Source organism: Microcaecilia unicolor, chromosome 6 (genome assembly GCF_901765095.1).
Source record: "Microcaecilia unicolor chromosome 6, aMicUni1.1, whole genome shotgun sequence".
Taxonomy (NCBI): Eukaryota; Metazoa; Chordata; class Amphibia; order Gymnophiona; family Siphonopidae; genus Microcaecilia; species Microcaecilia unicolor.
In genome coordinates this window covers 156897808-156915595 of record NC_044036.1, presented here as the reverse complement: position 1 = coordinate 156915595, position 17788 = coordinate 156897808, and the positions used below count along the sequence as shown (strand labels likewise).

General features: G+C 44.3%; 1 protein-coding gene across 16 annotated transcripts in view; it reads left to right on the top strand.

Moving 5' to 3' along the window:
* Positions 1 to 17788, top strand: part of SLMAP (sarcolemma associated protein) — a 255812-nt gene that overhangs the window by 195338 nt on the left and 42686 nt on the right. For all 16 annotated transcript variants that reach the window (XM_030208024.1, XM_030208012.1, XM_030208020.1 and 13 more), the window contains 2 exons: positions 1563 to 1643; positions 8631 to 8690. In XM_030208024.1, the coding sequence (XP_030063884.1) occupies positions 1563 to 1643; positions 8631 to 8690 (141 nt within the window). The remainder of the gene's footprint in view (positions 1 to 1562; positions 1644 to 8630; positions 8691 to 17788) is intronic.

Sequence of the window (17788 nt, the reverse complement as noted above, 5' to 3'; positions counted from 1 at the left end):
GCCCACTGCCGGCTGACTCTCCCCCGCTGCCGATTCGTGCTTTAAAAATGGCCGCCGAGACTTCCCGAGGCAGCCTCACGAGACTTCTGATGAAGTCTCGGCGGCCATTTTGAAACGCGAATCGGCAGTGGGGGAGAGGCAGCGGGCAGGCAAGACTGCCTGCCCCAAAGAATTAGAAGGACAAGGCAGGTAGACCCGAAGCATACTTGGGGTGAGAGTGAGGGTGCTGTCTATGTTTCTGGGGGAGGGGAAGTTGGGTGGAGGAATTGGAAGGGATTTTTGTGACGTTTGGAGGGTAGGCGGGATTAGAAGGGGTTTTCATGATGTTTCTGGGTGTGGGAGAGAGGAAGATTGGAATCTTGGGGGAGGGGGACGTTGGGACCCAGCCAGATACTCTTAACAGGTCCCAACTGAATATCAGATGGGACCCACTTGCTAGAATTGAATGTCTAGGGTTAATTCTACCTGCGATGGTCAGTATTTAAAAAAAAAAAAAAAAAGTGCTAACTGCTGCAGGCTCAATATTGACTTTGAGCTTTTGGAAGTAGAAGTAAATAGCAGAGAGAGTGATCCCAGGGGCACATGGAGGGCATGGGAGAGGAGGGTCGCTGGGTATGGGTGCATGCAGGGCAGTGGGAGAGAAGGGTCCCTGGACATGGGTGGATGGAGGGCAGGGGAGAGAGAAGAAATGCTGGACATGGATGGAGGGGAGGGAAGAGTGAGGAAGGAGATGAGTTGAGGAGAAAGGAAGAGAGGAGAAAAACTGCACATGGATGAAGAAAATAGGCAGAAGCTGAGGACCAGAAATGAAGAAGAAAGGAAAGGAAGCCCTGGAAACGGAGTTAAGAGGACAGATAGCAGCAGAATCGTATACTGGGCCAGCATGATCAGAATGATCAGAAAAACAGTCACCAGACAACAAAGGTAGAAAAAAATCACTTTATTTTCATTATAGTGTTTGGAATATGTTCACTTTGAGAATCAGATGCTCAGCATTAAAAGTTTATATTTATTTACGGTATTTATGGCATTTTATCGCACATTAACCATGAATTAGATTGGAACCTGAGATCATTTAATTTTTTTTTTCCTGGAGAAATGCGTTGCCACCCCCCCACCCCGGCTCTCTCCCCGGCTATAGCCAGCCCTGCAATTTGGGGGGGGGGGGGGCGCAGAGGGGGGGACCGGGGAGAGAGCCTGTTGTTAAACATTTACCAGCACACCACTGGTTCCAACCGAAATAGCTCCCGCAGTTGCATACGCCTGTCACTACTGTTCTTGTCATATAACATCTTTGTTGCCAGAAAGTATTTTATTAGTTTTTAGTAGTTTGTTAAATCAGAAATCCAGCTTGTGACTTTTCAACAAATTTTCCATATTCCAGAAGTTGCTGTTTAAATCTTCATGTTGAAAAATGGTTATTAGGGCTTTTTCATCTGTTAAAAAAAAAAAATCGGCTGCCCTTGGGTCAGTTGTATGATAGTTTCTATAATTCATGATGTGGATGAAAAGTTTAATGTTTTTTCTCTAGTTAACAAAATTGACCATCCTTTTCCCTTCAGAAAGCCAAGCAGAAGCAAAGGAATCCGATTTATCAGATACTCTTAGCCCAAGCAAGGAAAAAAGCAGTGACGACACTACAGGTGAGAGTCACGTAATCTGGCCTGCTGAATGAGGACCTGGTGTGTTGCCTATTAGTAACATAGGGGTCCTTTTACTAACGTGTGCTGAAAAATGGCCTGCACTGTTGTAGACGGTTGTATTGGATGCTCGCAGGTCCATTTTTCAGTGCGAAAGCAAAAGCCTTCGTTGGTATGTATGGTGTTTAGTTCCTTTCCTATCTAAATATCGGAGTTCTTTTCCTATGTTGTTTTTAAAATACAATTGTGAACTGCTCTGATGTATATATTAAGAGCTATATATCAAACGTTGTTAAACGATAAATAAGTCATTTATGCTTTCAGCCGAAAAGCCCTATACATGGATTCTGTCCTGTTTCCATTTTGAGATGCTCTGTATTTATCACGTCTTTCTGAATTCCATTACTATTTTCATCCCCTCTGTAAGGGCATCCAAAGTATCCACCACCCTGATGTTGCTTTAAGTTTACCTTTTTACAGCTTCATTTCATGTCTTAGTTCTGTAACTTCCCTTTCTTTGGAAAAGATTCATTTGTTCATTAATTTCTTTAAGGGTCAATTTTACTAAAGTTTATCGTGCATTAAATCTGTGCATCCTATTTTATACCTATGGGCAAAGTGGTCACCCTCCTCTGGACCGATTCTGGTCTCTTTATATCCTTAGAGAAAGAAGGATATATCCTTTATATCCTTAGAGAAATCTGAACACAGTACTCCAAGTGAGACCTCACCAATGATATGTACAGGGGCATTACCTCCTCCTTTGTGCTGGCCTTGTACTTCTCCATGCAGCCTGGCATCCTCCTTCTTGCTTTGCTCACTGCGTTGTCCCCTTGTTTGTAACCTTGAGTTCCTCAGGCACTATCATGTTTAGTCTCCTTTTGATGGTAGATTCTAGTTGGGAGTCCTAGCTTGTTTGTTTTGTTTTTCCTTTTTTCTGTTGCTTGGATTTATTATTACATTACAAAATTTATTTTTGATGAGTTAAAACGGTAATGTATGCAAAAACAGAGGGAATTGAACACGTACAAAAAACCAATGCACATAGGCACCCCATATAAGAAGCTTGGGGAGGCTAAGCCTCCCCAGCCAAATCGTGGACTTCCTTGGCTGCTGGCCAAGGTGGGGCGCAAGGATGACCGGTCTCTGCCTCCCCCCGCCACAGCCGCTCTCACCCATCCGCGTTCTCCCTCGCTCCGATGCCGCGATTCACATAGAAGCCAGCCTTAATCTGCCTGCGTCGGAGCCTCTCCCTCAGACACGTCCCGCCTCCTGTAATACAACTTCATGTCTTACGCAGAGGTGGGACGCGTCTGAGGGAGAGGCTCCGACGCAGGCAGATTAAGGCTGGCTTCTATGTGAATCGCCGGTGTCGGAGCGAGGGAGAACGCGGATAGGTGAGAGCGGACTGAAAAGACAGGACCCCGGGGGGGGGGGGGGTGTGGAGCAAAAGCTACAGATGGCTGGGGGGGCAGGGGAGAGAAGAGTCGCTGGTGGGCAGGGAGGGCTCAGGGCAGGAGGGAGAGGAGGGCTGCTGGACATAGGGGGATGGAGGGGAGAGCAGGGTTGCTGGACATGGGTGGATGGAGGGGAGAGCAGGGTTGCTGGACATGGGTGGATGGAGGGGAGGGCAGGGGGAGAGGAGGGTTGCTGGACATGGGTGGATGGAGGGGAAGGCAGGGGTTGCTGGACGTGGGTGGATGGAGGAGGGGAGGGCAAGGGGAGAGGAGGGTTGCTGGACATGGGTGGATGGGGGGGAGGGCAGGGTTGCTGGACATGGGTGGATGGAGGGGAGGGCAGGGGAGAGGAGGGTTGCTGGACATGGGTGGATGGAGGGAAGGCAGGGTTTGCTGGACATGGGTGGGTGGATGGAGGAGGGGAGGGCAAGGGGAGAGGAGGGTTGCTGGACATGGGTGGATGGAGGGGAGGGCAGGGGTTGCTGGACATGGGTGGATGGAGGAGGGGAGGGCAAGGGGAGAGGAGGGTTGCTGGACATGGGTGGATGGAGGGGAGGGTTGCTGCGTAGGTGGGTGGATGGAAGGGAGGGCAGGGGAGAGAAGGGTTGCTGGACATGGGTGGGCGGATGGAGAGGAGGCATAGGCGCCCGGTATTGGAGGCTTGGGGAGGCTAAGCCTCCCCAGCCACAGCGACGGTGGTGTGCTAATTCTTCGGGGCAGTCTTGCCTGCCCGCCCCGCTGCCAGCACTGATTCCCCCGCTGGCGCTGCGCTGCTGGTGTTCGCGCTTTAAAAATGCCCGCCGAGACTTCCAGCGGCCTCGCGAGACTTCTGTAAGTCTCGGCGGCCATTTTGAAGCGTGAACGCCGGCAGCCGCAGCGCCAGTGGGGGAGAGTCAGCGCTCGCAGCGGGCAGGCAAAACTGCCTGCCCGCCCGGCGCCCACCCTGAAGAATTTGAAATCAGGATCCGGAGGAGGGAGGAAAATAATTCATGCAGGGCAGGGGAGGGTCACTGCTGGACATAGGTGGATGGAGGGCAGGGGAAGGAGGGTCACTGGACATGGGTGGATGGAGGGCAGGGGAAGGAGGGTCACTGGGCATGGGTGCATGCAGGGGAGAGGAGGGTCACTTCTGGACATGGGTGGAAGGAGGGCAGGGGAGAGGAGGGTCACTGGACATGGGTGGATGGAGGGCAGGGGAAGGAGGGTCACTGGGCATGGATGCATGCAGGGCAGGGGAGAGGAGGGTCCACTGCTGGACATGGGTGGATGGAGGGCAGGGGAAGGAGGGTCACTGGGCATGGGTGCATGCAGGGCAGGGGAGAGGAGGGTCACTGCTGGACATGGGTGGAAGGAGGGCAGGGGAGAGGAGGGTCACTGGACATGGGTGGATGGAGGGCAGGGGAAGGAGAGTCACTGGGCATGGGTGCATGCAGGGCAGGGGAGAGGAGGGTCACTGCTGGACATGGGTGGATGGAGGGCAGGGGATAGGAGGGGAGAGAGAAGAAATGCTGGACATGGATGGAGGGGAGGGAAAAGCGAGGAAGGAGATGAGATGAGGGAAAAGGAAGAGAGGAGAAAAACTGCACATGGATGAAGAAAATAGGCAGAAGCTGAGGACCAGAAATGAAGAAGAAAGGCGGAAAGTAAAAGAAATAAATGGAAAGGAAGCCCTGGAAACGGAGTTAAGAGGACAGATAGTAGCAGAATCGGATACTGGGCCAGCATGATCAGAAAAACAAAGTCACCAGACAACAAAGGTAGAAAAAAAATCATTTTATTTTCATTATAGTGTTTGGAATATGTCCACTTTGAGAATCGGGTGCTCAACATTAAAAGTTTATATTTATTTACTTATGTATGGCATTTTATCCCACATTAAACATGAATTAGGATGTTTTGTGGCTCTACATGAGAATTGTGATATTATGATCCCTTGTTTCATATTGTTAAGTCTGCATTTTCCATATGGGTGGTATATTGGTGTATTAGGTTCTGCCCAGTGTAATATTTATGGTACAGTAAGGTTCTGTGTGTGTGTTTGCACAAAGTTGTGCATAGTGTTTTGCAGTTGAGCGATTGTGGTTAGTATATGCTTTGAGCAACCACTTTATTCTTTGACATATGATACATAGCTAATATCTATCTAAATTTAATAAAAGGTATTAATTGTGACTTTTATTTATTTTTTCTGTGTGTTATCAGACAATTATGAATTTAAGCTCCACCCCTGGCCCCACCCCCTAACCCCGCCCCCTTTAGCCTCCCCAAACAGTTGGGCCACCGACCGCCTATGCCAATGCATCAAGTATAATGGCCACAAGTGGGACAAAACAGTAATGCAGATCCAAATTCAAAAGAAGCAGAGTTTATTAATTGAAAGACCCAATATAGATCATGTTTTGGCAAATTGCCTGCATTGGGGTCTAAAAATATACAGATAAGACAAATACAAAAATTAAAATTATATAAAGTAGTTCAAATTATAAAAGTATGTAAATCACAAACAATCAGTATATATTGTACTATATTTATACAAAATGTGTAAAGTTTTTATTTAAGAAACAAAAATTCTCCGAGGACAAGCAGGCCGCGTTATTCCTACACATATGGGTGATGTCATCCGATGGAGCTCCAGTGTGGGCACTGAATTGCTAGCACTAGAGAGAGTTCTAGCAGCGTCCCACCGTCCATGCAAGCTATTCCACAGAGCAGGAGCAGTGAAGAAAAAAGCGCCATGATGATTATATGAATTGCACATAAAACTCCTGCTATACACATATACATACACTAATAATAATCATTTTATAGCCCCACTAGACATTTGCAGTACTGTACATATATGAGGTACTTTCTCTGTCCCTAGTGGCTCACAATCTAAGGTTTGTTTGTTTTTTGGTACCTGGAGAGAAGCCGTTGAAGACCCTGATATTAGTATTAATGTAAAAAACATCAATGTCACTAACTTCACAGACTTTACCAACTTGCAGGTATAATTGTACGTACTTCAAAGGTGAAAATGCCATGCATGCTTGCCATGCTGCTAAGGCGCAGAAAATATCTATATATTAAAAAAAAAAACTTATAAAAACAAATACCTACTAAAGTTAATAAAAAAAACAACAAACAAACCAATAGCCATTAAGGGCCCTGTTTACTAAGCTGCGTTATAGGTGCGTTAGCGTATTTAATGCGCATTAACCATGTACATGCCTAAAATATCCCTATAGGCGCCTACACAGGTAACGCGCATGCTATGTGTAGGCACGTTAAAAACATATCTTGGTAAACAGGGGCCTAGGTGATAATGAGAACAATAATATGCTCATGACATGATAGGCTAACAAAAAAAAAATACAACTAAATTAAACCAAGGGAAAAACAAAGCAAAAACCACAAATGTCACTGAAACTTTATCTGCACTGCGTTTTCTCTCTCGTCCCCTGAATGGCTTATGCGACCACCGCGTGTGACAGTTTCAAGGGCAGGCCGTAAACAGGGTAAGGTTGCCAGCATCAACACTGGCCATCCCAATGCAATTGAGGGGTTAAGTGGCTTGCCCAGGGCACAAGGGAGCTGCTAAGGATGTTTAATGACAGAAGGCGGCGTGATGTTAAAAAAAAAAAAAAGCTGAAGCCGGTTCCCCCAGCAGCTGCCATCTTGGTTTGTCCAAAAAAACTGTCAGGTGCTGCATCCATGTTGTCATTGTGCTTGTTTTATCTCTGTTATAATAGCCGCAGGAGCTTCAGAACTTGGGGGCTGTTCTGCCCATGCCACCGCTGTGGCCAGGCTGCAGGGGGATACGGGTAATAGCCTTGGGCTTCAGAAGCAGCAGCTCAGATGCCCAGTCCAGCTTGTCTGTCATCTCGGCCCAACCGAGTGCCTGCAGCTCAATACTTTATGATAATAAAGATCTTTATTATCATCATAAGCAAAAATAAAGGCATATAGTGCAGCACTGAAATCCACAATACAGCATTGCAAATAACAAAGCAAGCTCTGGAGCACTGACAAATACAACCCTTCCCCCCCCCCCCCCCCCCTCGCTTCAGCCCAGATAATGGGCCAGATAAATCACACACCGCCTCCTGTCATTAAACCTCATTGGGAGTTGCCATGGGATTTGAATCTGGGCCTTCTGGTTCTCAGCCTACAGTTACTCTGCCCCATATACTGCATAGTGAAAAAAATTAGCATTAATTTTTACTGTTAGAGTACAATATGTACAAAAACTTACTGTAAAGAGTCCCATAGATTTACAGTGAAAAAGTATGCGCATGCATTTGAATTTTCAAGCATATGTGAATAATTGCCTTTTACCCATTGTGACACTTTTGTCACTATGGGTAAAAATATACACATAGGAATCGCAGGCGCATATCTTTACGTATTGTGATAAACACGGTGTCTGCCCTTACTTGAGGAGCCCGCCAGAGGGTGCTCTCCCACTGAAAACCGGGAAAATGCCCATTCTGGTCCCTAGGGGGAGCTCCAGGGATCTAGCTGAGTATTGACTTGCATGGGCCAGTAGAGGGAGCTCCAGAGAGAGCTGGGGGAGTGAGAAGAGACTTCTAGGCCTAGATCTTTCTGGAACCAGAGGGGCGAGGTCTCAAGAGGTGGGGAGGTTTATTGGACACCTCATAAATAGCTTCCTCTCAGTAGAGGATGGAGTTTTGCCCAAAGGAGAAGAGATGGGAACCTGGAGACCTGAAGCCTGGACTGTGTGTCCCAAGTACTGAGGAGGGTGGATTGTGTGTCCCTGGACTGTGTGTCCCAAGTACTGAGGAGGGTGGATTGTGGGTTCCAGGACTGTGAAGCAGGCTGAAAATCCTGGGGTAAGAAGTCCCCAAAGTACTGAGGTTGAAACTGTGAAGTGTTTAAAATGAACAAACAGCCGTGCCGTGGGGTGGAGGATAGGACCATAAGGTTAATGAGAGTAAAGAAGGTCCTATCCAGGGGTGGTGGCTGTTATACCCTGAGACCCAGGTGTCCCACAGTAAATGGGCTCAGGGAGAGAATTTGTAGTAAACAAATCATAGTTGGAAAGAGAGGTCCCACAAGCCAGAAGCATAGCTCTAATAAATTGAATTTACATGTACTCAGCTAATTTGCATATTTTTGAAAGCAGAGGAATCCGTGCTATCTTCCAGAGAAGGGTGACCCGGGGGCCCCACCAGAAGAACTGGTAAGGGGGTCGGTTACCAGGAGATACAGCGGGGAGGCAGGTCCAGGACCGGAGGTTAATGAAGAGGTCACCCCGAGTGAAAGAGGGGGCCCAAACACAGAGGCCCGAGTCACAGAGAAGTCTAGCTTCAAGGTTGTTCACTGAAGCAAAGGGCTGGGGAGGCCAGGCAGGAGCTATTAGAGGGCAGCTGCACACTTGGGAGCACCCCTGCGGGCTTACAGTATATATTGGGGGGGGGTGCAGTTTTGTAAAACCACACTTTCACAGGTAAAGCATGTACAAAATGACTTTGAAAAGTACTCTTTGACAACAGACTACATAATATTTCAAAGCTGTTCATTTTTCTTGTAGACGCCCTGATGGATGAACAAGAGCTAAATGAGCCAATCAATAGAGTCACTATTTTAAAAGGTATATATGTGTTTTATTTAAAATTTTGTAACTGTTGTGCAGACTGTGTAAGAAATATGTTTTCTGTAAGCACATTCATTGTATTATTAAATAGGTTAGCTCATCTAATTTGACTGACTGATTCAGCCTTCTTACAGTGACACTTTTTTGGATTTGCCACTTCACACAAATGTAATGACCGTGTGCTTGCTTCTGTTAGAGCACTGATCTGGAAAGAAACTATATCTTAACTTTTCCTGTTAAACCAAAAACTATTTTGCAAACTGTTTTTAATTTGGATTAATAGTCATCAATTTAAAAATTACTGCTCTGAGGTCATTTTCCACAGAAATTATATGTACTCCTGTCTGGTTCAGCAAAAGAAATAGCTTGGGTTGAGCTTGCTGATGTTAAAGGAAGATTATGGTTTTCAGCTGGGAGATTTGAAAACTACAGGGCAGAAATCAGCATGTTGCACGGAGTTCATTTTGTACTTGTTTTTAGCTTGGTATATGAGGCCATACAAGATCACCACTTGTGTTACTTTGCAATGCATTGTATTCAAAAGTTTAAGAGAATAAGTTTGATTTTCTTTTTGTTAAATTACATGATCCTGGCAGTATTGGATCAAAGGAGAGAAAATTCTAGAATATTAAGGAGAACACGCTGGTGAAAATATAAGCTTTTTGCTGATTATATCATTCTTTCTGTGCCCACACAGTACTTGTCTAGCTGAGTGTGATTGTGTTGCAGGGAACCAGTAGGGAAGTAAATAACCAATAAATATGTTTTTCTGATATCTCTGGCACTGTTTAACTCAAGAAGCAGCCTGTCTGGAAATGGCGTCAGTGTTAGATCTATTGCTCTGTAGCATGCTGTGCTAACCAACATGTCATGGGGGCCGATTCTGGGTCCTTTGTTTTTCTACTTTTATGCTTCAGTGACCCTAGGGCTTTACCACGCAAAGCACAAACTATTCCTGTCAAAGATCATAAATTATAATTAATCATTGCCTCATAAACTTAGAGTTTTCATGCATTTACTTCTTGAAGTCAACTGTTGACAGTATGACGTGTTTCATACATGCCAGAGAGCTATGACGCTGCCAAGATGCTTAAAGCAGCAACCAGACAAGTTCTATATAATTTTCTTGAAGTTTTTCTTTGATCTTTCTGCTTCTAAAGGAGAACTTCATGATCAAAATTCAATAAAATGTCCAGCTAGGTGAAGATTTTAGATTCTCTCTATAAGCTTAGTTTGAAGATTCTTTACTGTTATTCTAAAGTAATTAGTACTGTAATCTTATGACACCCTCATGTCACACAGTGGGGAAGGTTACCTGACATTACTAGATGTTTCCAGAGTAGTGAAGAACCGGCTTCAAGTCAACCAGCTTTCTGTCTTCTATGTTCTAAATTGTGGTATGATGGTCTGTCTGAGGCGTGCTTCACCTTCACAGGCAATCCTAGTTGTCTTGAATTTTGAGCTTAGTGTTCATTAAATGATGTGCTTGATAAAATCATATTGTAGTAACTTCTGGACATGAGAGAATAGAATAGACATAATGATAGCATTTTTAATACATAATTGTTTCAGTTGCCAGAAAGAAGAAACTCACATGGTAGTTAACTGTAATTGAGTAAGGTCACTGATTTTACTCACCTATGCAGAGATTTTCCTACCGGAACGGTCCTTCAAATTCTTGCAGCGTTGTGGTTTACTAATTACTAGCATTTGGAAATCAGTTTTAAGAAGTTCTTCTAATTCTTTGCACAGAGATTGGTTCGTTGATTGCTCCTAAGCAGTCAGTTTCTAATTAACTCATTAGTTTGACAGGATCTAAACTATGTAGGGAGTATAAAGAAGTCTGAACTTCTTCCTGTGCTTTCTTATGTTTTCCAAGCCTCATTTGTGTGATGGTCATGTCATTAGCATCTGATAAGAGATTGGGAATTGACCTAGGGATTGATGCAGTAAAGTACGTGCAGGGTTGGTAAGGTCTTTGTTCACAATGTAGAAAAGGGCCTTGTACAAAAGCTAACCCATGCAAAGCCCAGAGTATAGACCATATTTAAAACCACATCAAGGCTAATTCACTATTCGACAGTATTGCAGAAAAGTGTGCTGAAGATTGAAAGACTAAGCACAACGCTTTAAGGTTAAAAGCCAGGTCATTGTGGGTGTAAAGGATCTGCAACTTGGCTTTGGTGATCTGAAATAGTATGGCACTTACATCACTGAATCCCCCGCTCTCATCCCAAAGATGACCCCTAATCCAAACCCCCACCTCCTCCCCCCAAAAAACAAAATTCCTTGCGGGCTACTGAACCTCCTGGCCCCTCACCTGAAAAATCCCTGATTGTCTAGTGGAGTGTGATTCCTGTGCAGCCTAGCGACACCCCCTGACCCCATGTACTTTTGTCAAGAAGAAAGAACAATTTTCACTCATTCCTGACTCCGTGGCATCATTTTGCAGAGTCTGGGTGGAGCATGTCAAGTAAAGCAAAAATCCCCTTATTTGGCAGACTGACCTTGCATGGAGCGTTCCCTGGATGCACTGTGCAGGGTTGCACTTTCATTTTGGAAGTAGGTGATGCAGAGGTGGGACAAATGTCGTTTGATCCTGCCTCCTGACCAGGTGGGTCATATCTGGGGTTGAGAGATGGGGGATTGGGGGGTGTCCCTTAGACCATCAGGGATTTTTGGATCATAGCTGCATATTTTTAATATCCTCCTCCTTATCAGTATGTGAAGCAATCCTAGTTCACGCACTGACAGGAAGGGAGACATTTTACTCTTCAGTGTTGCAAACAGCTGCTTATTACCATGGTGGTGTCCACAAGGGTTTTTTTTTTTAATTTGTGGGGGGTTTTTAATGACTGGGCACACTTTTTAACACAACAGTAATTTGCATGCTGTTAGCTTATTGCATTGAAGAGCTAAAATTTTGAGTTTGTTTTGCATTAGTAAGCCATATGCTAATTGTCAGCACACAGCTCTAATGCATGCATACTGCATTGGCTTCTCTTAGAATGGTATGGTTTTAGGCCTGATCTAATCTGAAGGACCAACTGCATAATTACAAGTAGGTTTACACGCCAAAAAAGCCCTTGTATAGAATGACTCACTTCTGTTTCCTAACTAGATTTGTGTTTTAGTAGTTGCCTAAAATGACAAAATATTTGTTTTTGTTTTTTAAATTGTTTTTTGTTTTTTACAATGATGTACAAAATTACTAAGGAGACAAATGCGTTTTCTTGCATATTACATTATAAAATACCTAGATGTGGTGAGAACTGTTTATTAGACTAATCAAACAGCCAAATTGCTTGAGTCAAGGCATTGGCTAGATACAATGAAAGTCGAATTATTTATTGTAGGAAAATTACAAATATGCCAAGTCAGTATAAGAGATGTACATAAGTCTCCTACACAGAATCATCCTGACTACTGTAGCACCACTATTTTATCAAAATGTGAAACTAATATTGTCTACAACGGCACCTAGATATTTTACTTGAGTGCTGACTCCTAAGGTGGACTCTGACATCAGGTAACTATGATTTGGATTATTCTTCCCATCACTTTGCATTTGGACAGATGCTTTCGGCCACTGCTTTACAATGCATGGAAGAAGTGTCTGAAAGTCGTTTGCTAATGTGCTCGCTAGTATTAAAATGAGCTCATTCACAATTCATGCAATGCACAGAAAACTGGCTTACAAAACCCCCCTGCCCTAACAACTGCAAACTACCAATGGCTCTTGAGCTGTCAGGGTCCCGTGCTAGCTTCTTGTCAGTGCCTGAGTGCTGATTGGCTCAGGCAGTGCCAAGAAGGTCAAAATTGCAGCACATCTTGGTCCCTCATCCCAAACTCTTGCATAAGCCTTCCCCACAACCAAAACAAAACAAAATCCCTCCCTACCCCCCCCCCCCAAAAAAAAAAAAATAGCTTGGTGGTCCAGTGGGCCCACTGACTTGACCAGGCAGTCCCCTGGCCATGCCGAGCCTGACCCCCTTGTTGCCACTAGCCCTAGTGGTCTAGTGGAATGCCCCTCCCCCCCAACGCCCTCCACATAACATTTAGTAGGAGGCAGGAGGGATGTCTACTCATTCCTGCCTCTGTGCCTGCCCTCTTCAAAGTAGTGGCACCTCAACCCTGCGCAGTGCATCCTGGGATGAACTGGGAGGGGCCTAAGTACCTTATAAGGAGGGTTTTTTTTTTAAAATATGATATTTAGGCCTCTCCCAGTGCATCCTAGGATGCACTGGGCAGGGGTGGGCGCCGCAGTGTTGAAGAGGATGAGCCTAGATTCATGAGGGAATAGGCATCCCTCCTGTCTCCTACCAAAGGTATGCTGGGGGAGTGGGATTCCACTAGACCACAGGGCCAGTGATGACCACTGGGGACTATTTTATTTTTTTTTTTTTTAGGTTGGGAGGGGCATTAAGCACATAGGGAGCTCCCCCCCTCATCTGTTTACTGGACATGCCCACATAGCTCTTATGGGCATGCACCAGGAATGTTTGGACCTTTTTACTGACCAATGCTCAACACTAACAGTGTGCATATAATTCACATGCTGTTAGTGTTGAGCATTGGTCACTAAAAAAAAAAAAAATCTGTTTTCTGGCGCTGTCGAGAACAGTGCCAGAGTTCTGTACATCTTCCCCCTAGGTGTGCCTCAAGGATTGGATTGAGAAGAACTGCTGTAAAGTCTAGTACTGGGCTTCTGTTAATTATGCAAGGTCTAGAATTAAGGGAGGGGATGGGGAGGCCTCTTCAATCTCGTCAGTTCAGTTGCTTTTCTGCCCTACCTTGAATAGCAACCCATAAGTATTAGTACATAAAATTAAAGTCTTAAAGAATGTTTAATGCTCAGTGTAGCCTACTGATCAATCAAGAAAGCAGTGATTTTGCAGGGAGTTCCAAGTTCAAATCCTCAGTCCAGATTTTTTCTATGACGGGCCTGGATTGGGGATGATGTTGAGTTAGTATTCATAGCCCCTATGTAGGAGGAGCTGTCCACCCATTGCACAGTGGCTATACCTAGTGGCCAACATCTGAGTGTCCTCCTGGCTAAGGATGCTCAGTGCAGTAACTGCTGTAGAATAGAAAGGGGGAGTTGTCTTTAAAAAAAAAAAAAATGGAAACCATAAGTCGTGAAGGAAGGCTTTTGGCACCATTTGCCAACAGAGGCTGGTTTGGATTGAGGTGGAAGCCCATAAGAATAACGTCTATATCTTCTTTAAAATGCATTACTACTCTGGGTAATCTTTCATAAAGGCAGTTAATAAATCCAAATAAATAAATCACAACAGAAAGATTTCACTTTGTTTGATAGGCAAAAGTTTTGTTAAAAACTTTCTGCCCAGTAGAGGGAACTGCAACACAAATGTAGAAATGTTTAGCCTTTTTAAATGCCTGCACATAAAGCAGACTGAAGACTGACTTCTCATTAATTCATTCACATGAGATCTGGTGTTTTGTTTGTTTAGGGGAATTGTCAAATAATCCTTAGTTTACAGTGCCATATTCTTCCCTAAAGGAAGCTTTATATTTGATTTGTTGTCATGAACCTTCCATGACATCCCTGTTGACTGGCCAGTGTTGTAGCTTGCTAAGCCTATTGGTATGTAACCGCAGAGACTTAAAAGATAATATGACAGGGCCCTTGTGGTGATGTAATTTTGACAGTTGTAGCATCTTGCATGTGTGTGGTAGGCTGGGGAGAAATGATTTAATTACCCACATTTTCATTTACAGTCCTTCTTCATTTTATCTGAGCTTTGCTGTTTTAGAATCTAAACTGTAGAACATTTCATAAAACATTTTTCAGGCATCAGTCAAAAGCATTTTGAGGAAACACATTAATTTACTAAAGTTACTTCCACTTTATGTAGAGGTTGTAGGGGGAAAAGTATGAAATATGATGCAATTGACTTGAGTCAAATCCTCTAAAAGAGAGAGTGATGTTATGGAGAAACAATTAGGGAGTTCCGAAGTGGTTAGGTATTGGACTGTGATTCCTGGGGAAGCCCTCGACTGAGTTAAACTCCTGGAGCAATCAGCAGACTTCAGAATCTGTGTAACATAATCATTGCTGACACATCAGAAGACGCTAAATGCTGCTCATTCCCTGAATCTGTTTGTCCTTGGACAACTTGCTTTATATCTCCTTTTGGAGTGCAGGTGAAAACAAAGCATTTGCTTTAATTCAGCTTCCTTAGCCTACAAATTAAGGGATCTATGTACTAAACATATTCCATTGTCAAGCAGGATTGCACCTTCTTTCCCAAAGCTCAAGGTGGCAGCATGAGTGGCAGTTCCACACACAAAACAATCTCCTCAGCTCCTCAGTTTTGTTTCTTTCACTCTGCCTAATGGACGTACGACAAAGCTCTTCCAGCAAAAAAAAATATTTTGCCATTTTTAGCAATGTCTGCCAGTATATCCTCAAAGTTCATTGACATTTATCAATTTATCAGCACTTCCAAGTACTATGGCTAAATCCCCCCCCCCCCCCCCCCCCCCCCCCACAATGTTGTCTTTTTGATTGTGTCCTTTCTGTGCAGGAAACATGCATCTTGAGGGCTTTATCCATTCTTCAGCTGAAAGGGACCCAGTTATAAACTAGAAAATTGTAACATAGTAAATGGTGGCTGTAAAGATCTGAACGATCCTTCCAGTCGGCCCAACTCATTATCAAATCATGATTATACCACCAACGAATGTGATATACAATACTTGATCATTGTCTATCTTTGGTATATCTGGGACCTAGACTGTAGAAGTGTGCCCAGCCCTGTCCTTAAGTTCCAACTACTGAAGTTTGCCGTCGAAGCCCACTCCAGCCTATCCATATCCATCTTCACATTTGCAGGGCACAGATCGTAAAAGTCTGCCCAGCTCTGTCCTCACGTTCCAAATTACAGGAGTTTGTTGAGGCCCCCTCTAGCCCATCCTAAACCGGATTGCCATATATAGCACTCAGACCGTACAAGCTTGCCCATTACTGGCCTTAGTTCTTCAGCCAGAGTTGCCATCTAAGCGCCACTCAACATTCAAGCACACATGCAACCATTTAAGTTTTGTTTTTTATACCATTCATAGATCCTCTATGTTCATCCCACACCTTTTGAATTCCGTCGCCATTTTTTTCTCCACCACCTGCTTCAGGAGGGCATTCACACTCTCTGTGAAAAAGAATTTCCTGACATTACTCCTAAGTCTACCACCCTGCAACCTCAATTCATATCCTGTAGTTTTACCATTTTCCCTTGTCTGGAAAATATTTGTTTCTATATTAATACCTTTCAAGTATTTAAACATCTGTATCATTATTCCCCCTGCCCCTCCTTTCCTCTATGGTATTCATATTCAGGTCTTCCAGTTTCTTCCCATATATTTTTTCATGCAAGTCCCATACCATTTTTGTTGCCTTCCTCTGGACCACTTTGTCTTTTTACATCCTGAGCAAGATACGACCTCCCCAAGTGGGGCCTCACCAGCGACTTTACAAGTGCATCCTCCTTTCTCCTGGTTATGTGTCTCTGTACAGCCTAGCATCCTTCGGCTATGGCCACCGTCTTGTCAGACTGTTTCATCGCCTTCAGATCCTCAGATACTATCACCCCAAGGTCCTTCTCCCCTGTCTGTGCATATCAGCCTCTCACCACCTAGCACATGTGGGGCACTTGGATTTCTGCTCCCTAAGTGCATCACGCTGCATTTCTTTGCATTGACTCTTAACTTTTACAGATCCTGAATGTTTTTCACTCCATCCGGGGTGTCCACTCTTACAGACCTTGGTATCATCTGCAAAAAGGCAAACCTTACCTTCTAACCCTTTAGCAATGTTGCTCACAAATATTTTGAACTGAATTGGCCCCAGCACTGATACTTGAGGCACTCCACTACTCACCTTTCCTTCTTTCAAGTGAATTCCATTACCCTCTGGTATTCCTAATCCACCACTTTGGGTCCTAACTTCAGCCTGTCACGTTTATTCAAGGGCTTTGTATGAGGAACTGTGTCAAAGTCTTTGCTGAAATCTAAGTAGATTACATCTAGCGCATGCCCTCAATCATGTGGTTATTTCGATAGCCTGTCAAAATAACAGGATTGAATATCTCCATTTTCTATACTACCTTTCTGACCCTGTCTGCAGTAGTAGTACACCAGATTACTCGAGTCATGAGGGGTTCGCTTCCATATCTCAGTGGTGTACCACAAGATCAGTCCTTGGGCTGGCTGTCTTTATCATCTTTGTGAATTATATTATGGAAGGACTGTCTGGTAAGGTTTGTCTTTTTGCAGATGATACCAAACCCTGTAATAGGGTGGACACCTCAGAGGGTGTAGATAGCAGGAGGAAGGCTCTAGCAAAGCTTGAATGGTCCAATAATTGGCAACTAAGATTTAATGCTAAAAAATACAGGGGCATGCACTTGGGTTACAAAAATCCAAGGGAACGTTACAGTATAGGGGGTGAAGTGCTTCCTTGTACAAAAGTGCGGGACTTGAGGATGATTGTGCCTGATGGTAAGGTGGCCAAACAGGTAAAAAAAAAAAAAAAGGCGACGGACAAAGCCAGAAAGATGCTCGGGTGCATAGGGAGAGGAATGACCAACAGGAAAAAAGAGGTGATAGTGCCCTTGTATAAGTCTCTGGTGAGACCCCATTTAGAATACTGTGTGCAATTCTGGAGACTGCATCTACAAAAAGATATAAACAGGATGGAGTTGGTCCAGAGGGTGGCTACAAAATTGGTCTGTTGTCTCTCACAAAGCATATAGGGTCAGGCTTATAGACCTAAACATGTATACTCTGGAAGAAAGGCGGGAGAGAGAGGATATGATAGGGATGTTTAAATACCTCAGTGGCATTAATGTACAGGAGGTGAGCCTTTTTCAAATGAAGAAAAACTTTTTAAATGAGTTAATTCAAGTTAATAACATACCTAATAAATAACCCCCCTGGAGAACAATGGGGCTAGTGTTACTTGTGTTAAATTGCTTTAGTTCATATCAAATCTTATTAACAAGTTAGTAAATGAGGCTGTAAATTCTGCCCGAGGCATTTGAAGGATGAAGTCACTTGCCCAAGGTCACAAGGAG